This window comes from Ascaphus truei, chromosome 14 (genome assembly GCF_040206685.1).
Source record: "Ascaphus truei isolate aAscTru1 chromosome 14, aAscTru1.hap1, whole genome shotgun sequence".
NCBI lineage: Eukaryota > Metazoa > Chordata > Amphibia > Anura > Ascaphidae > Ascaphus > Ascaphus truei.
The window spans coordinates 36128974-36154730 of NC_134496.1; the positions used below are offsets into that span (position 1 = coordinate 36128974).

A 25757-nucleotide genomic window follows, 5' to 3' on the forward strand; every position below is an offset into this window, starting at 1 on the left:
TAAATAACAGATAATATAAATAACAGATCATGGGAATAAGTGCTTTAGACATAAAAGTAACATTAAGGAAGAGGAGTCCCTGCTCCGAGGAGCTTACAGTCTAATTGATAGGTAGGGAGAACGTACAGAGACAATAGGAGGGAGTTCTGGTAAGTGCGTCTGCAGGGGGCCAAGCTTTATGTATCATGTGTTCAGAATATCCACAGTGCTATTCATATGTTTCTTTAAGCAAGTGGGTCTTAAAGGTGGATAGAGAGGGTACTAGTCGGGTACTGAGGGGAAGGGGCATTGCAGAGGTGTGGGGCAGTCAGTGAAAAAGGTTTAAGGCGGGAGAGGGCTTTAGATACAAAGGGGGTAGAAAGAAGACATCCTTGAGAAGAACGCAAGAGTCTGGATGCTGCATAACGAGAAATTAGGGCTGAGATGTAAGGAGGGGCAGAAGAGTGTAAAGCTTTAAAAGTGAGGAGAAGAATGGAGTGTGAGATGCGGGATTTGATCGGAAGCCAGGAGAGGGATTTCATGAGGGGAGATGCTGAGATAGATCTAGGAAAGAGTAGAGTGATTCTGGCAGCAGAGTTTAGGATAGATTGTAGCGGAGACAGGTGAGAGGCAGGAAGGCCGGACAGCAGGAGGTTACAGTAATCAAGACGGGAGAGAATGAGGGCCTGAGTCAGAGTTTTAGCAGTCGAGCAACAGAGGAAAGGGCGTATCTTTGTTATATTGCGGAGGAAAAAGCGACAGGTTTTGAATGTGAGGGGCGAATGTGAGAGAGGAGTCGTGTGACCCCTAGGCAGCGTGCTTGGGCTACTGGGTGAATGATCGTAGTTCCAACAGTAATGTGGAAGGAGGAAGTAGGGCCAGGTTTGGGAGGAAGTATGAGGAGCTCTGTTTTAGCCATGTTGAGTTTAAGGCGACGTTTGTATGTTATATGTTTTCTGCCAGTTATCAGGGGACTAGTATTTTCCACGAATGTCTAAGCTTGCAGTGACTGTACGGTTTCATGTGTTTTATTTGTTTCTTTATTGCAGGTGCCAATTCTCGGTAAAAAAGAAGATGTGTTCGGCTATCTGGCCAAATATTCCGTACCCCTACTGAGAGCCGCCTGGTTGGTCAAGATGACTTGTGCATATTATGCGGCGATTTCAGAAGCCAAAATTAAAAAACGCCAGGCTAGTGATCCAAACATGGGTAATATGACTTTTAATATTGTCAACGGGGTTTGAGCTTTTTTTTGCGTCACTATGCCAGCGTTATATGTTGTGATTCCCGAGAAATGTTTCATGGAAGTAACTGTCTCTTTCCTGGTGATCATGGTGGTTGGGGGATATTTTGTCTGTGTCAGACCTGGGCGTCGGTGTATTAGCCAGGATTGGCAGTGCTAATAAAACCTGCTCCGATTTTGTCTTTTCTGGTTGCAATGTTGAAGTTGTCCACCGGGCGGAGCCCAAAAGAACTGTAACTCCCTGAGAACTGTAACTCTACAGATAGTCCTATCACACCAGGAACAGCCAGTCAGCTATCAGTGGGCACTGCAGAACTGCCGGTCTGCCCACGCCACCGATCACTGAAAGCCTCAAAATATATGTTGGTTGGTGTGGTCCTTAATTAGAGAGGGGCTTTAGTTGGGTTATAAATGTACTGTAGTTTGACAATACAGTATATCACTGCATTCTCTTTTCCTGGGGAATCTTTGCGCATGAACTACTACAAACATTTGTTCAAAAATAGGAAAATGGAAAAGTATATAAAAAAAAGCTTTTATGTACTGTGCAACTTCATGACTGGCAAGTGCCTTTAAGATGATTTGTTTTTAAAAAGCTTTATTTCAGCACATTTCCTAATAAGAGTTTGAGAGGTGTGCAATAACAATCAATTTGCAAAGTATGCTTTTAGCACAAGTCGCCTAAATTACCTTTTTTTCGCTCATAATTACGTTGGAACTAGATAAGTGCTTTAGTTTCTTTGAAAGTTGAACGTCTTATGCCCGGGTTTGGCGTGTTCTTTTTCTTTAAAAATGATGTTTGTTTTTCACTGTCAAACCTGACAGACATTTATTAGCAATTGTAATGTAATGTAATGTAAATGTATTATACCTCCCTGACCGTGATGTTGTTGTTTATTAGAAGAAGAAAGCTGGGCAGCCACATTGTGGCATTTGGAAGATATTGATGCAGGTATTGAGAATAATACAGTGCAGCATGTTCATTGTTATTTTAACAAGAAGCCAAGCATGATGTTGATAAGAGTCTCTGGAATTATAAGAGCGTTATTGCACCAGGCAGCGGAGATAGATTAACAGTTGTAGATTTGAAACATGTTTGTCAGGCTACTGTAAGTGTTTAAAAGTAGTCTTTATTCAGGGGGCTGAAACAGGGATAGCCTTAAAAGCTGACCTGTTGGTAGCCCTTGAGGGCTGGAGTTGGCCTTCCCTGATCTAATGAAATGTTTGTCAAGCCCATCCTAATTTTGTTTTCAGTTTTCCCCTTCTGTGAGTGGAGTGGTGCAGATGTTTTATAATGTCTATGATGTTTTTAAAGCGACGCTATTATCGGAGATGCCGTGTAATCAATCTCTGCTTTTACATTTTAGGTGGCAAGATTATGTTGTGATTCCCCAATTCTATGTATACCTTTTCTTCCCTTAAACCCTTTAATCAGTGAAAAGGCTAGAGACACATAACACTAAATTACACCCAAAACAAAGTGAATCTCCCTTTAAGCTTCAAAGTAACACACACACACACACACACACACACTCTCTCTCACACACACACACACACACACACACACACACACACACACACACACACACACACACACACACACACACACACACACACACACGTATATCTTATGATTGATAACTGTAAAATCTAAAAAGGCTTTATTCTGTTGGAATGATGCATATTATATTAGAAAAATACCCTACCAAACATAAAATTGGAAAAATGTATCCACCAAACATTTCTTCTGATTAAAAAGTTCATTAAAAAGTTCAGAACAAGAAATGTTCCAAGCTGGAAATTCAGTGAGCTCCAGAATAATCCAGGTTAGTCGATACTGAACTAGACCCCTCTCTTCACCTCGATCATGGACAGTAGTGCAGAAGAGCTGAATAGTTCCACACCGTTTGCAGCGACATCCGTAATTGTTTTTAACCACTAACGCGGACCTGGTTTTGATCTTTAGCTGCAAATCACAGGGTGTCATTTAGTCATGCTTTGCCATCGGCTGGTCTCCGTACTGCCTGGTCAGCTTATCCAAAGCATCATGTAGTCAGCTCCTGCAATAACAGCAGTTACCAAAGAAAAAATGAAGCTGGATATTGCAGTGCCCCCCCCCCCCCCTTCCAAAGAGGCAATGCTTGTTTTAGCCTAACACCAGCTCTGGTCAGCGTTACTGAAACTAGCAGAGTGAATATCTGACTGGGATGTGGTGATGTATTCTAATTGTAAATCAACATTCTCACTAAGTGGTCATCATAGAATTTCTAAGAACCGTTGTGGGACACATTGTAGTACTAGTACAGCATTTCCGAGGTTTAGTGTCGATTTAAGTGAGTTTGTGCTGTGTACAACATTTACATAGAAGTATCGATGTGTAACGTTGGCTTAACAAGGGAATGCAGCACACTTTTGTACGTTGAATTTAAGCACACACTTGCATGGTAATCCTGAACTTTGAGTTTTTCCATCAAATGGGCAGATGTAATATTTTACATAATGCTATTCAAACAACTTGGCTGTGTTTGTTTTCTCTGTGTAATCCTGTTTTGTGTAATACTGACCGAGCAGAAATAATTGTTTGAAGATTGGAGTTTGTTCCTACTTCACACATATCGGCTTAAAATGCAAATACATTTTGCCTCCCATTTCTGCGAAATACTGATAACTTATGTAATTATGTTTTTAAATAAATCTCTATTGTAAGCACAAAACATTTGGGGCTTTCATAAAATATATATATTTTTTTTAATGGGATATTTCAATCATTTCTTTCCAATTTTGACCGATTTTGCAGAATGGACTCAGATCTTAACAAGGTATCTGCGAGAACAGCTGGCAAAGATTGCAGAGTTCTACCACACAAGTTCCAATCAATGCAACAGTTCAGTAGCTTTAACACAAGAGGTGGAACAAGCCGTGAAGCACTGGGAATACAATGAGAAGTTGGCATTTTACATGTTTCAGGTGGGTTATATAAATCAGATGATTTCAGGTATTCGAGCAGAAGTCCATGACCGCTGCAAAAGTTGAAGTTTGGGGGTTCCCTCCAGAAAATGACCGTCCTGTATTGTGCCACTAAAACTATTTATTTAAATAAATACCCAGTTGTTCCCAAATACCTGCCTAGTTGCACGTATGTTCCAGCTCTCTCCATGTCAGAACCCATAGGCCCACTCTGCTATTTAGGTTAAGTGCTGAGCAAAAGGCCCAAAAAGATAACATCTATCACATGGATATGTTTCAGAAAGCTCTCTGTTCCTTCATTAAACAGAGCGTCTGGAAAATGCTATTATGCTGCAATGTTGGCACAGTGTTTTAGTGGAGATAAATGGAGGGGGACTGGAGGAAGCTGCTTACTTTTTACCAAACACAAGAAGCTGATGTATATAGGTTCCTTATGTATTCACAGAGCTCCTTAAATAATAAGACGGCGGGGCTAGGTTTAACGTCACTACTGTTAGTCTCTTCTGTGAATGCTGGTTACCTTCTGTAGAAATTTGGGTTGACCATACATTGATAACCATTTCAACTATTTTATTAAATAAGGGCTTAAGTTGACAAAACCTATAGATCAGTGGTGTGCAACTTTTTATTTTATTTTTTAGGCTTGACCGTTAATTTTAAATGTCCACTATGTGAGTTCCCCTCTCCCCTGTCTTGTAAGTGTAAGATGCCTATTGTTATTATGGCAATCAGAACAATTCTTTTAAAATGAATAACAAGGAATAATGCAAAAAGAAGCTTTAATAACATTTATTGTACGTATTATACACATGTATATGAAGATAAAAATTAATGCAAAACATAATTAGCCACTTATCCATGTCGTTAATATGTACATATATAGCAAAGAAAAGACAGAGGAAGGGAATTGCTCTGGTCAACGGACCACTGCAAGATAACTACTGCAACTGTGTAAATTGTGCCCATGCGTTTATTGCGAGTGTGCATTTTCGAAACTTTGATTTCCTATTATAGTAGTGTTATCTGTATATAGGCGACCCATGTTGCACAGCTATGTGTCGTTACTATATATATATATGTATATATATATATATATATATATATATATATATCTCAGAAATAGCCGTGTTAGTCCAGTTGCGATAGTGCAGAATAAATGAGTTCTTCAGTATTAGGTGATACCTTTTTTATTTGGACTAACAATTCATGTCATAGGACAAGTACATACTGTACATATGTACATGATAATGCAAACAGGCGTGTGCATGCTTACAGGGGGTACTTTTAAAAATAATAAAAACATATTTTTCATTATTTTTAAATAAAAGGAAGATCTGGACTCTGCACAACTTTGCAACTGGAGAAATTAACTTTCCAAAAGCTGTGATTCTTTGTACTCTTTCTATCCCCAGTACCTGGCCAGTCTCTCCTCCTCCATCTCACTATGCCCCCCCCTACTGCTTTTTCTGTTTACTGTTTCCTCACTCCTTTGTGAACGTCTCTGTTCTCTCCAACGTCCCTACTCCCCACTGCACCATTATTTATACACCTCCCTCCCAACAACTTCTTTACCCCTCAATAAAAAACATCCACACAAATCCTCTTTCTACTCCTTCCTGCTGCTGGGGATCTCCCCTAAGCCTGAAGCCAGACATACACACCTGATCTCACCCATGCCATCTCTTACCCTGTAAATTGTGTTAACCCTCTCATTTTAATACTGACTTACCTTAAAACTTGCCCCATAAATCAAGCATCCCAATAGCCTGCTCTCATGATTACTGTCCCACACTCAGTCATTCCTACCACCCATTGTGGCCATGCACTGCCATCTACAGCACTTACCGTATTCCCTCACCTGCTGTCTCTGTAAGTTCCACATCGTACCTCTTAGATTGTAAGCTCTTCAGGGCAGGGATTTTCTTTCCTATTGTCTGATTTTGCTGCATTTATTGTATTATTATAATTCCCTGTACTGTATTCTTTAAGAAGCGCTGAGTACACTTTTGGCGCTATATAAATAAAGACATACAATACAATACAGACGTGTGCATGCATACAGGGGTTACTTGTAAAAATAATAAAAACATACATTTTTTTTAATTTTCTTCATAATGTTTTGGCGACCCCCAGAAATTTGTCAACGACCCACGAGTTGTGCACCACTGATATAAATTACTGTACAAAAATAGTTCCCTCATTTATACTTCACACAGACCCAGTGTCAGGGTCTTATTATGGATAATGCTTCATTCTTGCCTGTTGAACATGAAGCCACACGGTGGCACTGTAGATAAAGAAATAAGCTGCCTCCCGTTGTTAAAATAAAAGTAATTGTGTACCATTGCCTTTTCCCCCCCTAGGAAGGATTGTTAGAAAGACATGAGTACTTGACATGGATGTTGGATGTTTTAGAGAAAGTGCGTCCCCTTGATGATGAGCTTCTGAAAATCTTGCTGCCGCTTGTGTTACAGGTACATATATTTAAGGATTTCTGCAAATATGCTCTGTATTTTGTTAACATGGATTCCTTACCTTTCCAAATTGTACGTGGCATTGTATCTGGCATCAAGGAAACATTTAGGGGCCTTTGAATAAAAAAAAAGTTTGTATTAACACCATCTAGCCACACTACATTTGAACCTTTTTGCACAGAATGTAGAAACCGTTTGCTTTAAATGTTTTAACATTTAACTGGACACCCCTTTATGCACACTATTTAAATGCCATCTTGGTTCGCTCCTGGTCTGTGGTTGAAGGGCCTTAAAAAAAACAAAAAACTGTACTACGCCTGACTGTATAAAGATCTACATTTATTAAACGTTGAGGCATAGCTGTTTGGACTGTATTTTAGAAGCCATACATGTCCTGGTAAAATAGAAATGGGGAAAGCTACTTTAATAGAAAGTGGCGTTGTAGGTTAATAAAGGGGTACTCCCTACCCCTTGCTACCATCATACGTCTACCACTGGTCCTAGTGGATATATGAAAACCGATCAAAATAATAGCATGTTCTTGTATAGCGCTGCTAGTTTTACGTAGCGCTTTACAGAGACATTTTGCAGGCACAGGTCACGGCCCCGTGGAGCTTACAATCTGTGTTTTTGGTGCCTGAGGCACAGGGAGATAAAGTGACTTGCCCAAGGTCACAAGGAGCAGACACCGGGAATTGAACCAGGTTCTCAATGCCAGACAGTGTCTTTACTCACTGAGCCGCTCCTCGATTTAACATCTGTGTTCTGTACTTTGTTTATTATCATTTGGGCCAGATCTCCTTCTACTGCTATGTATAACCAATCTTTATTAACCAGTCTTTGTAGTGCAAAATTGTAGCAACCTGTTTCGATAAATTGAAGTTATTAGTATGTTCATTATGCCAGTTTTCAATTCATCATCTCTAGGTCTTGGAGTTTCAAAAAAAAAAAAGAAAAATCCTATTGAAAGCAATCGACTTTCTTTGATTAAATATAGCACTTTTTTTGCACCAGTACTGGCTTAGTTTTGTAATTGAGATACTTGGAATATACCCTATAGCAGGGGTGTGCAAACTGGGAGGCGTGTCCCCCTGAGATTTTCTGGGGGGAAGGGGGTGAGCACGGCGGTTACAGAGGTCCTGTGCTCCCCCAAAGTTATTGAAATTAAATACCGGGGGACTAACTTACCTTGGCTTCCAGCGATGCATCATCATGGTAACCCGGTGTCAAATGATGTTGCGGGACACGTGATGTCATATGAAGCCGGAGCCGAGCAGGGGGGGGGGGGGGGGAGCGTGAGCAGGCAGGGGTGCTCAGGGAGAAAAGATTGCGCACACCTGCCCTATAGTAAGTTTGCACAAGAGCTCAAGCTCACAAGAGCTGGGAAACACGTGGCCCTTGTGCTACAGTATATCTCGGGTTGCTTAGAGAGCCATGGAAGTGATGTGTTCGGACAACTAGTGTAGTACAGTGCTCCCTGTTAAGAAGCCGTTCTGGACCATTGATGGTCCCCAGAGACTTGGTTATGGTCCCCAAAGTCTTTCAAAATTCACTTCAGCTTTGGGTCTGTGCATATTCGATCAGATCCAAAGGCTGATTCTTGTATACAGGTCCTGTGCTTTTTAAATATGTTACACATATACTGTACATAAATATATAGATGAACAAACTAAGTGCGTTTGGTGGTCCTCCAGCAGATGATTAGCATTGAAGATGGAGCGCAATATGGGAACGTTTTAGAATTATTAATAGCCTAACTAGATACATTCCTTGCTTATGCTTTTGTTTGTATTTTGGGTCTTTTAACCTCCTCTGCTGCCACTCTGGCTGGCAATTTCCCTCTGGTAGCACAAGGGTTTGCTATTTTGGTCGTGGCTGTCTTTCCCTCTCCTAGCAGTGGAAGAGCCTCGCAGTCTGCGTGCGCTAAATGTGCATTAAAGGCATCCTAGGGGGAAGTTGAAAGACCCGTTCTAGAGAACTCTTGGATTTCCTGTGTTTTTCCCTGAAGACGTTATTTGTCAGAAATGCGGCTTCATACCATGGGAAGAGGTCAATTATGTTTTAATTAGAAATATGCCATGTTTCATCAGCATCCAATATTTTGGTTCCAAAAAAGTTAAATAAGAGTTATAAGGAAGTGAATAAAGGGATCAACATAAAAAGGGCCTGTGATGAAACGCATGCAGCCGCATAGCCAATGAGGTTGAAAAAAGACATATGGCCAACAAGTTCAACCTATTGCTTATTAAAGCTGCAGTTCAGTCAATATCCTGCATGTGTGTTTTTTTTTAATAAATCAGTTCTGTAGTAAGAAAAAATACTTTTAGCATTTTCTGTTTTAAAAAAAACAAACAACTTTTAAAGACCAATTTTCTTGTATTCTATTTTAACAGCCATTTGCTAAGGCACTGCCCCTTTTTAATCATGTTCCCTGTCACAAGCCCTGGCACACCCCTTTGTCAGCCCTGCCCTCCCTCTAGCACATGTCAGTGCAGGAGTGCTCATGAATATCATGAGCTTCCACTGACAGACAAGCAGAATATAAACAGATCCCTTCACTAATTATGTCACCAAATTTCGACCTATCAATACATGGAGAACGAATTGACTGACAGCTATACAGTTCTTTAGGTAATTAGAGATTGCACACATGAAACTATTGAAGTAAAAAAATAAATTAAAAAAAAAAGACTGAACTGCAGCTTTAATCTTGAGTTGCATCACTTGTCCTGTGATTTCTAGAATCGTAAAGGAGCAATTAAAGCACTTTTAAAAAATTATTATTATTATTTTCTAACGTAGGATTGAACCAGGGGGTCTCCTGAGCGGAATCCCATTAATTTCAGCTCTGAGGACCCCCCTGCTTCCCGAGATACTTCCGAAGGGGGTGTGCCGGGAGCTCGGCAAAGGTTAAGGCTCCCGCGTCACGCCGGCCAATAGGAAGTTTAACCTGATGACGTTGCAGCTTCCTGTTGCCCGGAGTGTGTGGCCCGCTTGGAAACGCCGTCATTGCGTGATCCCTGCTAGCCGAGCGAAGCGGCTGACGGCATTCCCTGCGGAGGCACATATCTTGCCCCTCCTTGTCTGCCCCAGCACACTGTGTAATCTCAGACCCTGTAGATACGTTGGTTTCTTTTATATCTAGGAGAACCTTATGTATACCCTCAATTTTTGAATTTGCAGACTGTATTAGCGTGTACCACCTCTGCTGGAAGACTATTCCGCCAATAGACCACCCCTTCTGTGAAAATGTACTGTCTGACATTTCCCCTGAGCCTGCTACCAGATTCACAGCACATGCTTTAGTTTAAATGCTGTGAAACATCTGTTCTTCATCATATGACATGAATACCTTGTCATGTTTAAAGCTTATTTTTGTTGTAACTCTTAAAATCAAGGTTTTTAGCAGGCAAAAAATGCATTAAGTGACCAGCTCAACCAGTCCTGGTTAGTAGCTGTTAAATATAGTTTACTGCAGTTTTGTTTAATGGTTACTCTTTATGATCCGTTCACCTTATCCATACAGTGACTGCAGGGCTGCCGACACGTTTCCTGGGGCCCAGGACTACAGTTACCACCAGGGCCTCCGTGTCTGCAGCATTGCATGGCCCCCCTCTTTCTCTTGCACACTACCTCGCTCTCTCACCCCCCCTATTCCTATGTCTCACAACCCCCCCACATGCATTTCTCTCCCCCTTCTGTTTTTCATTCTTCCCCATCTCACAATCTCTCTCTCCCCTCCTTGCACTTTCCCCTCAATCTACCCTACTCTCTCACGCTCCCCCATCTTACACGCTCCCCTCTCACCCCTCCCTCTCCTCTCAGCCCTCCCTCTCTCTTTCCCCCTTCTCCCCTCTTCTCCCATATTTACCCCCATTCGCTCTACACCCATCTCCGTCATTATCCCCCTCCTCCCTCTCTACCCCCCTCCTCCCTCTCTACCCCCCATCCTCCTCTCTACCCCCCCATCCTCCCTCTCTACCCCCCATCCCCCTCTCTACCCCCATCCTCCCTCTTTACCCCCACCCTTCTCTCCCTCTTTACCCCCACCCTTTCTCTCCCTCTTTACCCCCACCCTTTCTCTCTCTTATCCCCCCCTCTCTCTCTCTTACTCCCCCTCTCCCTCTTTCTTCCCTCTCCATCTTCCCTCTCTCCACCCTCTTCCCCCTCTCCATCTTTACCCCCTTCTCCTCTTTACCCCCTCTCTTTCTATCCCTCCACCCATTCTCTCCTCTCTCCCCCACTTCTCTTCCTCTTCCCACCCCCATTCTCGCCTCTTACCTCTCTCCCCATTTCTCTCTCCCTCTCCTCCCTTCTCTCTCCCTCTCCCCCTTCTCTCTCCCTCTCTCTCCCTTCTCTCTCCCTCTCCCCCTTATCTCTCTTTACCCCTCTCTTTTTCTCCCTCCACTTCTCTTCCTCTTCCCACCCCCATTCTTGCCTCTCCCCCCTCTCCCCTCTCTCTCCCCATTTCTCTCTCCCTCTCCCCTTCTCTCTCCCTCTCCCTCTTCTTTCTCCCTCTCCCCCCATTCTCTCTCTCCCCCCATTCTCTCTCTCCCCCCATTCTCTCTCTCCCCCCATCTCTCTCTCCCCCATTCTCTCTCTCCCCCCATTCTCTCTCTCCCCCCATTCTCTCTCTCCCCCCATTCTCTCTCTCCCCCCATTCTCTCTCTCCCCCCATTCTCTCTCTCCCCCCATTCTCTCTCTCCCCCCATTCTCTCTCTCCCCCCATTCTCTCTCCCCCCATTCTCTCTCCCCCCATTCTCTCTCTCCCCCCCATTCTCTCTCTCCCCCCCATTCTCTCTTCCCCATTCTCTCTCTCCCTCTCCCCCCCCCCATTCTCTTTCTCTCTCTCCCCCACCCATTCTCTCTCCCCCCCATTCTCTCTCCCTCTCCCCCCTTCTCTCTCCCTCTCCCCTTCTCTCTCCCTCTCCCCCCTTCTCTCTCCCTCTCCCCCTTCTCTCTCCCTCTCCCCCTTCTCTCTCCCTCTCCCCCCTTCTCTCTCCCTCTCCCCCTTCTCTCTCCCTCTCCCCCCTTCTCTCTCCCTCTCCCCCCTTCTCTCTCCCTCTCCCCCCTTCTCTCTCCATCTCCTCCCTTCTCTCTCCCTCTTTCAATCCCCTTTCCGCAAAATAAACCCACCACTCACACAATTCCCCCCCACACCACAACATATACACACACAATGCCCCCCACCACACACACCAATGCCCCCCTCCGCACACACACAATTTCCCCCCCACCACACACACAGTTCCCCAACCATACACACACACTACCTCCCGACCGCACACATGCACAATTCCCCTCCCCCACCACCACACACACACACACAATTCCCCCCACACCACACACACACACACACACACAATTCTCCCCGTCCTCCCAACAACAGTTGAGGTTCGCTGCAGCATCTTGGGAGAGCAATTTCTGCGTCCGGCTGCCGAGCCTCCGATTGCGCCTGGGCCCAACTTCCAGCACCAGCTGGACGGGATCAGTTGTCCCTGGTCTTGCCCCCTCCCCTTCTCCCTGTCGGTGACCCTGAATGACTGTAATCTTCCACACAACATCATTGGAACGTAATCTCTTCTCTACTAAATAGCAATAATTCCACAGTTGCGACGCCGAGTAAAATGCTAAAATATCTTGGCATGTTTCCCTTTGAAATATGTTTCTGTATCCGAAACCAGAACTGGTAACCATCATTTCCTTCTGTCTGTTATTTCCTTTACTTCTTGCTGGGTCATTATTGCAGCTGTCTCCATCTTCACTTTATTACCTTTTCTTTTACGGCAGGGGTGCGCAAACTGGGGGGCGCACAAGATTTATTTGGGGCGTGGGGGGTGTGGTGGTTACAAAGGCCCGCGCTCTTCAGCGCGAAACCTCTGTAACTCGCTTACTTAAACTGTGCCGGCTTTGGGCAACGCAGCGTCAAGTGACGCCGTGGGGTCATGTGACGTCACATGACCTGCGGCACCATTTGACGCCGGATTAAAGGTAAAGGGGGCGCGACACTGGGGAGAGCAGGCAGGGGGGTGCAGGCCTGTTTTACGGGTTCCAGCAGATTAACCAAATTGCATTTTTGTCCCTGCCCTCTATCGGGAATATGTTTTATATATTCACTTTAGAGTCGCACAGCCAGTCGGGTTGCTAACTAAGTACTGTAGATCAGGGGTGGCCAGCACCAGTCCTCAAGGGCCACCAACAGGTTGGGTTTTCGGGATATCCCTGCTTCAGCACAGATGGCTCAATCAGTGGCTCAGTCTTCGAGAACTGTGGTTGGCCACTCCTGGATTAGAGCCACAAGGTTCCGTTCAGTCACTTAGCGTGATTCACGGTAAGACTAACGGTGTATCTTCGAAGGCCAATAATGTAACGTTAAGCCATTTTGTTTACTAGCCGCGTTGGTGATAATGACATGCAAATGTGTAAACGAGGCAAAATTTCATAAAATTGCATAGGCACTAAAGTCCGTGAATGGTAGCGCAGGGATTTAATGCTACATTAGGTAGGTCATACCTAAACGTGGCGTTACTCACATCCAGGCACTGAAATGCAGCTTTAGGCTAAAACTATAGTAGGCACGCGAGGCGGAGCAAATGGCATCGCGCACCGCCTGTCGCCCGAGCGATGTGTGCTCTAAGGATTGAGGCAATGTCATGGCGGACGCGTCACCAGGCTGGGTCTCCCTCATTGGCTGAACCGCTCACGTGATGCGCCCGTAATGTGGCCGCCGCGCCAAAAAAATGAAATCATTTGTCTTTTGAAAAATCTGCCGAGCGGGACCCCAACCCTCTCTAATAGCGCGTCTGAGATCAGATGTATTGTAAGGAACCTCAACCCTCTTTAATAGTGTGTCTGAGATCAGATACATTGTAAGGGACCCCAACCCTCTCTAAGGCTGCGTCCATAGAGATGGGAGCAGTGTTGAACCGCGCTGACGCTGAGGCCTGTGCGATTTCATGCACATGCAAGCGAGCCAGCGGGCGTGATCGGGAGGCGGGCGGAGGCTGAGGGAGGCGGGGCAGTGATGTCGCTGGGCCAATCACCCACGACGCACCAACGTCAACGTCAAGGAGCTGACGTCACGGCACCGTGACGTTGACGCTGCTCCCCGCTGATTGGATGTTTTCAGCCGACAGCACGCTGAAAAACAGCTTGGCTGTCGGCCGAAAAATCCAACTCCTCAGCACGCCTGCAGACGCTCGCGTGAGCCCCCTCTAAAGACATCCTCATTGAGGATGCCGGGGCTCAGCGCGGAACGTCCGCACGGCTCAGCGCGGCCTGTCCTTCTATGGACGTGGCCTAATAGTGCGTCTGAGATCAGATGCTTTGTAAATTCTTCTGTATTTGGTACAATTTTCAAATGATCTGAAAATTGAAGGGAACTTTTTAGGGATGCCCGGGGTAACCCAAGGCTTACAAGAAGAAGCCCTGTTGAAAACACTGAGATAGAAGAATATAACAAAAACATAGAGGGGTCTATGTATCAAGTCAATTTTGTTGCAAAATCAGAACATTTTCATTCTGCACCTATGTATTAAAGTATTTTGCCCAAGTCTGCCCTATCTTACCCGACTTGGGTAGTGACAGTAGGAATTAGGGAGGAGTTTATGGTAAACAGATTATAATGTGATGTATCACATTCTGCGTCTCTGTGCAGTATTCTTTTTTTTATTTTGTTTGCCAAGCAGAAATTCGCCATTTATGAAGGGGCTCAATTCTACATTTCTGTATCAGATGTAAGCGACGGTTCGTGAATGTGCAGCAGCTCCGCTCAAAAAATGCAGCAGTGCCTGAAAACCCACTTTGTTTTTAACGTTGATACATAAATGACATGTATGCAATGGTCATAAAGGGATTATCATTAAATAGTAGTATAAGGTCTTTATCGTATGGGGTTGTGTTTAAGTTCCTATTTCTAACTTTTCCTGGTACAGCTGATTTTAAAAGTGATCTGTGAAGTGTAATAATCTGTGTTCTAATTCCAGCACTCCGAAGAGTTTGTACAGTCCGCCTACCTGTCACGCCGCCTCGCTTACTTCTGCTCCAGACGCCTTTCTCTGCTGCTAAGTGATTGCTCTAGCCCTGTAGCAGCACACGCACCCCTTCTGATGATTGGGACCAGTAATTCTCCTTTAGCTGCTCCAAGCCCCGCTGCATCTGGTCCTCTTGGTAGTTCAGCACACCTGCCCTGTGCAGATTTCCATTCCTGCCCCCAGCACCGTCCTCTAGTTTATGGACTTAGCTGCATGCTGCAGGCAAGTATCTATTCCTTAATGTTAATCCATAGCATATGGTACTACGCCATAAGACCTCTTATGGTACCGTTAAAAACAAGCTTACTCAAGTTAACAAGCCACAAGGTATTTTATGCTTTAGCATCACTCGGTAAATATGAGCCACAATTTGCAAATTATATCCTTTATTTTTACTGCTGTGTGTTTCTTTCATTTTCCAATTTATTGGAAATATTTGTAGACTATCATTCCTTATTCATAGATATATACACATTTTCAAACCTCTAAATATAATGTTGTTAGTCTGTCTGTGAATAGAAGCATATTCTCTCTTGAAAGTGGCCAAGGTACTTTTAAATGCAAAAATAAATCCCAGCTTCTTTTCCTGCACTTGATGTTTTTTTTTCTTACTAAACTTCATGTCATTCTTACACACAGTTTGTTTCATGCTCGATATTTCCCAGGTTCTGGGATGTTTTAGAATCTAAACTGATATTTCCTTGGTTTTGATGTGCAAATGCTTTGTGGAAAATTAACTTGCAAAATGTAATAGTTTGAACGATGCAGAATTCTGTACTGTAGAGCTAAAAAGTGGTTGTGACAAATATCCACCTACTAAAGACGTTCACTGCATTAACAAGCCCCATTTCCCAGTATCGCATTTCGTTGAAAAGTACAAAGCATGACTTAATTGACAATAGGAGATTTGGGGGAGTCCGCAGAATGACTGTCCTGTGACATAACATTCAGGCTACAGGTGCGCCGACGAGTATTCTAAAACTTGCCTTAAACTTGCCTTGGAAAATCTGGGGCTATCACCAACAAGATCCAGGTACATGCTGGGTACATGCTGCAACATTTCAGTGACATTTCTGCAGAGACTAATGGCCCATCGGATTAACACAGCAGGGGTCCCTGGCAGTCCCATTCAGTTTGAATGGGACTGCCAGGGACCCCCGCTGTTAATCCGATAGGCAGAAATGTCACTGAAATGTTGCAGCATGTACCCAGCATGTACCTGTGTCTTGTTGGTGATTAGTCTTGAATTGTGTTAGAATACTCGTTGGCACTACAGTATGTCCCTTTTAATGCACCTCACAGAACTTACTTCTGAGGATCTTCATGTTCCGTCCCTGGCAGCTTTCTGGACACATTTCTAAGAGATCTAACCTGTAATTCTAGTTGAAGTGGCCAATTACAATATGTAGAAGTGCTGACTTAAACACAAAAATCATAATTTGTCTCATCTATTTATTATATCAATTATTTGAAAGATGCTACAACCATCTTGCACTTTAGAAATGTGTCAAATGCAATAATTCGTGTTTTATGAGTGCCGTAAAATACGCATTAATGTTTTTTTGCATGATTTTCTAAAGCTCAACATTGCTGATTATAATGTTACAATAACAGTAACTTTGATTTGTGAACAATTGTTAACAATAAAAGGAATACAACTTCATTTCCTGCACCTAAAACACTCCCCTTCTATCTTGCAGACTATCACACTTTGTTGTCCAAGTGCCTTGGTGTGGAATTATTCCATAAATGAAAGCAAGAACATAAATCCAGGTTCTCCCCTGGATCTTCTTCAGGTCGCTCCCTCTAGCCTACCTATGCCTGGTGGAAACTCCGCATTTAATCAACAGGTAAGCTTAGCCATAGGAATGTATGGGGCTTTTACTGACCTCAGCAGTGACCAGTTCTAGGTCACAAGAGATGTGCACCAATCGATATGTCCGCATACTGTATAATTCTATGTAAATATCCAAAGAATTCAAGGATGTACTACAACCATGCAAGCAGCTAATAGATCGATCGAGATAAATCAATTCTGCATTAACAGGTTTTTGTTTTTATACATGAAAACTGTGCAGCAGACGGAGACATTACAATATGCAAAAGAATTGCTCTGCGACAGTGACAGATATAATTGTAAATGCCAAGAAGACAGGTCCCTCTGTTTTGGGACACGGCTAATTAGATAAACGTGCTGTAAAGAGGAAGAAGCTGTGTACTAACATTTCATTCTGTTCACAAATGTTGAGGTGGCCCATTTAGAACAAGTCCTTAATCTAGAGCCGTAATGAACAAGATAAAAAAAAACTGTGCAATGCTCCGAGAACTAATGACAGACTAGGTCAATCTAATACATCTTGATGTGATCAGTGCATAGTACCTTTCCGGTAACTGGTATATAATTGCGTGAGCAGGTAAACATCCCCATAAACACGCCTAACTGGATATATCCCACAGTTCACTGCAGTGAAGATTCAAACACATCCTAGTGTCCAGAAAAAATGGCGTGTGCAATAAGGGGGTCAAACCTTGCTTCAGTCAGTGGAGATATATAACCGAGGACTCAGGTTGTAATGCAAGGTCCCAATGGATATCCGGTGTCCTAAGGTACTTTGTGTGCCGTCCGCTTGAAGAGTTAAACTGGATGCAAAAGGGGAGAGAGGCGGAGCACTACCAATGCATGGACTAAATAGCAAAAAGAGAGATGCGTATCCCAAAGTAATGAAAAATGTATTGGATCATGATATGATACAGGCTATTATCCTCGATAAAGCGCCTCGGCGTGAAATGCGTAGGTGAGGGCTACTAGCCTGTATCATACCATGATCCAATACATTTTTTATTTTATGAGTGAATTCAACGTCGGGTCAATGTAGTGTTATGTCAATCTTCTTCAACACGCTGAGGAATCACTTGGACCATTTTCCACCTACCCACATAAAATGTGAAATGGTCATGCACAGAACTTGAAATAGTTTGATAATTAGGTTCTTTTGTAAGTGTTCTTGAACTGATTTATTTGAACCTTTTCAGGTTCGGGCGAAAATTTATGAAGTTGAAAAGCAGATTAAACAAAGAGGTCGAGCTGTGGAAGTGCGATGGTCTTTTGACAAGTGCCAAGAATCCGATGCAGGTGAAGAGAGCGAATTCTTTTAACCCCCGTTCTGCCAGAAGTACCCAAAATGTATTGCTCTTATTTGTGACTTGCAGGTCCAGAATGTCTCCATGTTTTAATTTGTCCTGCACATCCCCTGTTTCCTCTATTTCCAGGTGTCACAATTAGCAGAGTTTTGCACACGCTGGAGGTTTTGGATCGCCATTGCTTTGACAGATCAGATTCCAGTAACTCCTTGGAAACTTTGTATCATAAGATATTTGGTCCAAACCAAAATAAGGAGAGCCAGGAGGTAATGTGTACATGTTTTAAGGCATCGCATCGCATCGCTTTGTGTTTGAAACCTACTGTACAGTATGTAATTCAAGAAATGATGGGCTATTATTTTGCTTAAGGTACTCATGCCGCAGAAAGAGCACTGTGATCGTGTATTCACATTGTGCATGCTTGAATACATAGCTACAGTATAATTGGATTACTAGTATACAATACCTCTTTTCCCCTGATGTTCTGTTGCAAATAGGCTCTTGTAAGCGTGACGTGTCATCTGCTGTGTTCTTATCTTGAGATACAATGCGCAGGTTTCACAGCAACGCTTTGTGGCCACTATTGCAAATCACATTTCTGCCAATTTACATTATTGGCCCTGTATATTGCAGTCGCTGTGACAGCCCAAACACTTGTTTGCAGAAGGCCTCAAACTACTTCACATTACAGCAACTTCACAAGCGGCTAACATTCTATGATCTCACCACATGTACCGATACGAAACGGAAGAGGCAAGAATCTTGCAACCTTCAGTCACCAAAAAGACTTATTTTTAGTTACTTTCAATATCTTTAAGACATAAACCTATGTTTTTACTTACACATACATAGTCCTACTTAAATACACATACCTAGTCCTACTTACATACACATACCTAGACCTACTTACATACACCTATCTAGTCCTACTTGCATACACATACCTAGACCTACATACATTCACATCTAGTCCTACTTGCCTACACATACCTAGTCCCACTTACCTACACATACCTAGTCCCACTTACATCCACATACCTAGACCTACTTACATACACCTATCTAGTCCTACTTGCATACACATACCTAGACCTACATACATTCACATCTAGTCCTACTTGCCTAGCATACCTAGTCCCACTTACCTACACATACCTAGTCCCACTTACATCCACATACCTACTTGACAACGAATCTCTAAATGACCTGAAAGATAGCGCTGCTGCTTTATTGCCTCTTCTTATCTGCGTGGCAGATTCTTCTTGCCGTAGGAGTGTTTTAAATGTTGCTTTCTGAATGCACATCTTACGCGATACAAATTTCTTTAGGAAATAAAAAAGCGTACTTGGACAAGGTTTGCTATAGAGCAGCAGATGTGGGGATGTTTTCTATCCAGAAGAAACCTTTAACTTTGAGCAAGTGTGTACAGGAAATGGTTATAGTAAACATTAATAATTTCTACCACTCTGTAGCATAAATGAGTAGAGTAGTCTGTTTTATTTGTTTGTAGTTTCACATGTTTTTTCCTTTCTGTTCCCCCGGGAAATATTACTCATTGCTAGAGATCCACAGCGGCTTTTGTTTGTCTGTTCTCTTTTGTATGTCTTATTTCCTCGCTCTGTTTGACGCAGCTTTCAATGTGCAGGATCCCCTCGGAAAATGAACATGCTGCCTTATAAATCAGTGCTGGGTTTAACAATACACATGCCACAATGTCCTCATTGTCCTGTAAACTCTTTAAGTGCTAGGGAAGGGTTCAGATACATTCAAACTGATGGGATTATAATCGTCACACAGCTTGGCGGAAGGCTTCTTCAGGAATATCCCTCCTGTGATCTGGATTCCATGCCTAATCTGAGATTTTGAGGAGCCTTCCTATGTTATTTTAAGCGGCATCTATTTTTCCTGATGGTCATCAGTGGTGTATCTACCGCCCCGGATGCCCGGGCACGCCTCGGGGGCCCCAGCCCAAAGGGACTCATGATGAACCCCCCCACGTCGTTACAGAGGCCCTGTGCTCTCCCCACAGCCAGGAAACTGATTGCTTGGGAGTGAGCAGGGCCTCTGTAACAGAGCAGCCTTCCTTCATTAATGTTGTGGCATGTCATGCTGCAACGTCGCATGGGGATGCATTGCCATAACAACGCGCCGACAGTGACGCAACAGCTACCTGCCTTCTCATCCTAAACCCACATCCAGGGTCAGATGATCCCCTCCGGGTCAGGATTGCCAAATTCATAAATTGAAGGGGAAACTCTACCATCATGATCTTCAGGTGCCGCGACCAGCTGTTATACCAAGATCTCTCACCCACATACAAAAAAGAACACCCCCTTACACTCTTTAACACAACAGTTGAGGACCAAGGGGGTTCCGTTTATGCCTTATTGCTGGAGAAGATGGCATTTAAAGGTCACTGTGGAGGGTGCAAGACAGGGAGGCATTATCAAAAGGCCTTGGGCCCTAGCCCCGATCTCAACCTACCTCATCGACGCTCTTGGAAGCACTGGCCTGCAAAAATCCTTAGACTTTTCATGGACAAAGGTCCACAATAAAAGTAAACGTTGACACACGAGGGTTCAGTGTTCCCCATCTTCGATTTTTGCACTCAAACTCCTCCACTACCTGGCCTGTGATGGACAACTGTCGGCTACACTACATCCCAGTTGGAGTTATGTTTCAGCTTTTGCTTTTGCCCGCAGCCTAGATGTCAACACTACACAGATTCTCCACATGGGTGAATTTATAGTGCCCATGAGGCATGTCATAGATGCTCTTGTATTTTTATTGTATTTTCCACTTCTTATACATTGTCCATTAGTTTTGTTCTGCTCCGTGCTGGGCCTTCAGGTGCAAGGACTGATGGCCGTCCATAAATATCCCCCCAACCTCCTGCCCTACTGATCTGGGCCTTGGATGGCAGTCTGCTCCTGTCCATTATGATCTGGCTTATACCCAATGCGTAATTTCCTCTTACCTTTCGATTCTCATATTGACTTTCTATCCTTGTTCCTTTTCTGTTTTTCTTTTTTTCTTCTGCATCCCTTCTCTTTTTTTACTGCCCTTTCATTTACCTTACTTCTTGTATGTTTTTGGTCTGGAGAGTTTTTTGTTAAGCTGTAATTCTACTCTGATACTATTTTGTCTGCAACTAAGCTCATCACTATTAATGTGAAGGGGGCTAAACTCTCCCCAAAAGAGATGTAATGTCCTGCATGAATTTAAGAGATGGGATGCTGTAAGAAATATTGATTCTGTGTGTAATACAGAATAGATTCTGCGTTCTAAATTTTTGCTATCACACCTATTGCCAACTGTGTATTCCTGAATTTATGGCAAGGAAAGGAGAAGTCCTGCTACAGGATTCTTCAAGATAAGCGGGAGAGGCCCGGCAGGTGCTATGTGCCTTTCAAAGATAAAAAATGGGTAGTGTAGCTACCATTGTCCAGTCATTATGAAACAAGTGACTCCTACTGATCATTATTCTTGTATTCTGAACAGATCAATGAAGAAGTTCTATATCGCTAACATGGCAGGGGTGTTGCTTACCAAACATCAACCCGATTGGGATTTTCTTAGGGTGTGGGTGTGGAGTGATAAAGTATAATTACTATAGCTTTAATGTAATGTACAGTAGGTACACATGTATGTAAGAGGGCTGGTGTGTGCACACGCACTGCTGCATATAGTCTGTGATGCCTTATTAACTGAATAAATCATTGCTTATTATACTATCTTATCAAGTGTTTTGTATCCAGTTATTTGAGATGCTGACTTAAAAAACAACAACGAAAAACAATGAATTCTCGATCAATATGGTTCCTCTATTAAAAGTAAGGTTTAATCCTCAGACCTTCACTTCAGCGGGTTCTAGGGGTTGGCATATTGTACCTTTCAGCTGAAAGACCAAATTTCTGATTATGAAGGTAGATACTAAGTGAGTAAGGGTATGGTCAGATGCCAATGGTTAAACTTTTAAAAACATGTTTTTTTTATTTATGCTGTTAACGTAGCCCAAGTGAAAACATGTTTCTCCCTCTTTCCCATGATAAGCACCTTTAGACAGGGTATCCTAATTATCCTTTTACTCCTACACTCACAATGCCTATTTTCGGCTCTATTACATTATGTCGACCCTGTTTTCATCCCTTTTGGATGGCTCTGTGGGGCAGTTCACATGGTCTGACCATACCCCCATTAGTACTTTAAACAACTAAAGAAAGAGGCGTATGGGAGAAAATGATTCCACTTTGAAGAATAATTAATTATTTTTCAAAAGTCTTCCAAATCACTTGCCTGTCCTGTTTAATACAAATTAAACATGGGACCACACACAGTTTCCCCGTCCCTACTCCTCTTTGCTCTTTTTAGGGAACCATTAGCTAGCCTAATTTGACATTTGAATTAAAATTCCACTTCACTGCCAGAATGGTTTGCGACCCATAGGAACGCTTTGAAGAGTAGCAGGTTGTAGACGGATGCCCTGCACAGCATTCTCTCTTTCAAGGGTCTCCCAACTTTCCCCAGAAACATAAACAGCGGCTTGTAGAGCTAAGTGATTTACACTGAGTCATTGCAATATTTGACTGTGAACATACACAGAAGAGAAATGTCCCATTTGGAATTTCCTCCACCCAGTTGCAAAACATTTTCCAAAGAAAATAAGGATATAATATCACTGGGAAGTAACATCTGTGCATAGATGTTTCAGAAACATCTTTTTAACCTTTTCACTGCTGATGAGAACTCACATCTCATGTTTATTGTTTATTTCTTAGCATACACACTGTTTTCCTTATCATTTGTGCCTAAAAAACTTTCATTTATTCTGAGTTATTCCTTATGTAATGTAATGATTTGTATCTTGTGAAAAATGAATATGGTCCCCTTCTTTTTTTCCCCCTTAAATGTTGATTTTATGCTTCTCAAATACTTCCATTGATCTGTTTGATTAGTGATGGCTTCATAATTACTGTACAAAGAACAAACAAAAAAACCACTATGTATATGTAGATTTAAGGTTTTTCAAACAGTCTTACCACCAAAGGCTGTGTAAACCCCCTAAGTATTTGTTTACCATGGAAACATTAAGACCCGTGTTTACTAAGTGGTGCTACTGCATAACACACCTTTGGCAGCCAAAAGAAACCTTTTTGGCCCATTTCTTTGACATAGGCTGCACCGTGTCTTATGAAACAGAATTGCCTAGTAAAAATGGGGTAAAATGCTCAAACAAAGGTTTGGAAAATACTGTATCCCTGTTTGATTTAATTTTGTATTCCCATCAATCGCCTACATTTCTCATGTTAAGCACGCCACTGCCATTAGTTCACATTGGTCCTATGAGGGAAGGCCCCTTTTAAAGGACCTGAGAGTGAGGAGACGTTATACCGGAATTGTACCTGTGTGTGTTTATAATATTAAATCTGGGGTGTTTTGACCTATAAAAAACCAATGGCAGGAAACTATAGATTTGTTTGGTGATTGTTGCGACAAGCTGACATGCAATATCAACACAAAATATGGGATTGTAACGTGTAAGTAGCTGGAGCTTTGTTCTTGAAGCGTAGAATAAATAGCAGTAAAACCCTTTGTTGCGTGACGTTGAGAATTCCCGTTAACAATAAGTCATTGTGGTCTTCTCTGGAACAGGTGCCACCCAGCGATGAAGCGGTGGTCACTTTACTTTGCGAGTGGGCTGTTAGCTGCAAACGTCCTGGGAAACACCGTGCCGCCGTGGTGGCCAAGCTGCTGGAAAAGAGGCAGATGGAAATCGAAGCTGAAGTAAGTATTTCACGGATCAAAACATCATCACTCGTCTAAAAAAAAAAAAAACGTTAATAAGTCGGTGACGTGACTTGCTGAGGAAGCAGTAAATCACAGATTTAAATTTGCAGTTAAGTGAAGACACAGCAATTTAATTATATGCATTGTTAATGTTTAGTGTTGTTATCTTAATATACTGGACCCATGTAAGCAGGATATACTTGAAAATTGGCATTGTGTTTTTTCCCTAGTAAAATACTTTATAAATGTTTGTTTTGGAAATTGTAACGTGGCAGAGGTTAGGGGTGGGTTATAAGCCATTTTAAGAAACATCCCACCGTGGCCCTTAACATATGAGGTGAAGATAACAGGACTGGCGCTCTCATACAGTTGCGGTGCTTATATGACAGTGATGTGCACTTGGATCAGACAACCATTAGTGTAAGAGGTAACCGTGTGGTAAAACAATCGGACCACTATTCCCACACAGTTGTGGATATTGGAAGTTCTATATCATTTTATAAAGTGATATAAAAGTGAAAAGTGTGAATATATACTGTATCTAGTTTGAGTCCCCCACGCAACCTTCAAAAGAACCGGTTCTCCAGTTCCTCAGATGCATTATTCCAGACGAGGTGAGAGGAGTGAGGGACACCATTGAGTAGTAATGTCAGTGGTACAATGTTTAAGAACCACCAGAGGTTATACTCCCATTTTGTGAGCATCAGATGGGCATATCACAGTCTGTGGCAAATGCTGATGGACAGCGTCATGATGTGGATTATCTCGAAAAAAGAGAAAAGAACACCGTTGCGCAAAATATATGCAATAAACTTCATATATTAATAAACATGGGCCTCTCGAATGCACACGTACAATATGGTAATTCTTTAAGGCATATATCGGTAAAAATAGGTACTCTGTAAAGCGGAGACCTCGCCGCCACCGCGACGCCGATGGGATCAGCTGTTTGGATGCTGGCTGGTGTTGCTTCTGGTAGCGGCCGCCCGGAAACCTCAGCAACCTTAGCAAGAGTTCCTTCCCCAATTGGATTCTTCTATCTCAGGGTCCCTACGCGTTTCGCTTAGGCAAAAGCTTCGTCAGGAGATATTCTTGTCTGGAATACCGTAACACAGCGGTGTGCAAACATATATTTTTGTTTTCTTTTGAATAAAGTATCACAGATTTTCTACTTTATTTCCCATATACTGCAAGCTTACTTGAACCCACCTATCCTAAGTTAAGCCTTGACGTGTACACATCACTGTACATAGAATATTGTAGGCCCAATGAGTCTCTTCCCTGAAGAGCTTGCAATCTAATTTTGGTGTCCAAGCCACAGGGATAGGATGCGAATTATCAACGTCCCATAGAAAGGCGACACTGGAATTTGAATTCTTGGTCACCTGCTACAAAGGCCATAATCCTGCCATTATCCCGCTCCTTCGGCCTTGTTAAATAAGCCCAACCTTTTTTTAAACTAGTTGACATTTTCCCTCGTAGAACGAATACGTTTTGTTATTCTCGTGTGAAATCCTGTTAAAAGAAGGCATCTGGAAACGTGGGCAGTGTTTTTATGATCGTTTTGACTTCTTTCATTTTTCTCACACTCATTCTTGCCATGTTTAAATTGAAGCTAAAGCTGCTACTGTGTATATAGAGTGGGAATTTGCTGCTCTGGTCAATGTGGAAGAAATGTTTTTGATCAGGGTTGCGTTGGAGTTTTATGCTTCATGTTGATCTCATGCCGCAGAGTTTAACAGACATACACTGATCGTTGTCGGTATATGCATTAATTAACATTACATGGGTTTAACTTGTCATACTTCAGAGTAATATACAGTGGGGCTGAGTCTTTGTTTTTTTAAACAACGGATAAATAAGGCAATTCATCACTTTATTCCCAAACATCTTTCTTAAGATCATTTCTGGAAGAGAATTTTGTTTAGAATAATTTCATGACCTCTATTAAAGAAACAGAACTTTAAAGAGATTTAAACTTAAATATAAACAAGGGTGTAGCTGCTATTTCTAGTGCAGTTCTGCATACTGTGTTCACAGTGGATTTTTTTCACTTAGCATGAAATCTCTTGGACTTTGCTAAAAAAAAAAAAAAAAAAAAATATTATGTTATAATGGAATACAATAAAAAAA

At 42.6% G+C, this 25757-nt stretch overlaps 1 protein-coding gene across 5 annotated transcripts in view; it reads left to right on the forward strand.

The window, feature by feature from the left end:
* Nucleotides 1-25757, forward strand: part of MED12L (mediator complex subunit 12L) — a 280612-nt gene that overhangs the window by 33095 nt on the left and 221760 nt on the right. For 4 of the 5 annotated variants that reach the window (XM_075570445.1, XM_075570448.1, XM_075570447.1 and 1 more), the window contains exons 5-12: nt 1029-1188; nt 4020-4189; nt 6553-6663; nt 14649-14918; nt 16397-16546; nt 17730-17829; nt 17967-18103; nt 23490-23621. In XM_075570445.1, coding sequence (XP_075426560.1) covers nt 1029-1188; nt 4020-4189; nt 6553-6663; nt 14649-14918; nt 16397-16546; nt 17730-17829; nt 17967-18103; nt 23490-23621 — 1230 coding nt within the window. Of the gene's footprint in view, nt 1-1028; nt 1189-3314; nt 3451-4019; nt 4190-6552; nt 6664-14648; nt 14919-16396; nt 16547-17729; nt 17830-17966; nt 18104-23489; nt 23622-25757 lie in introns of those variants that run through there. The other variant, XM_075570449.1, reaches the window with a different exon arrangement.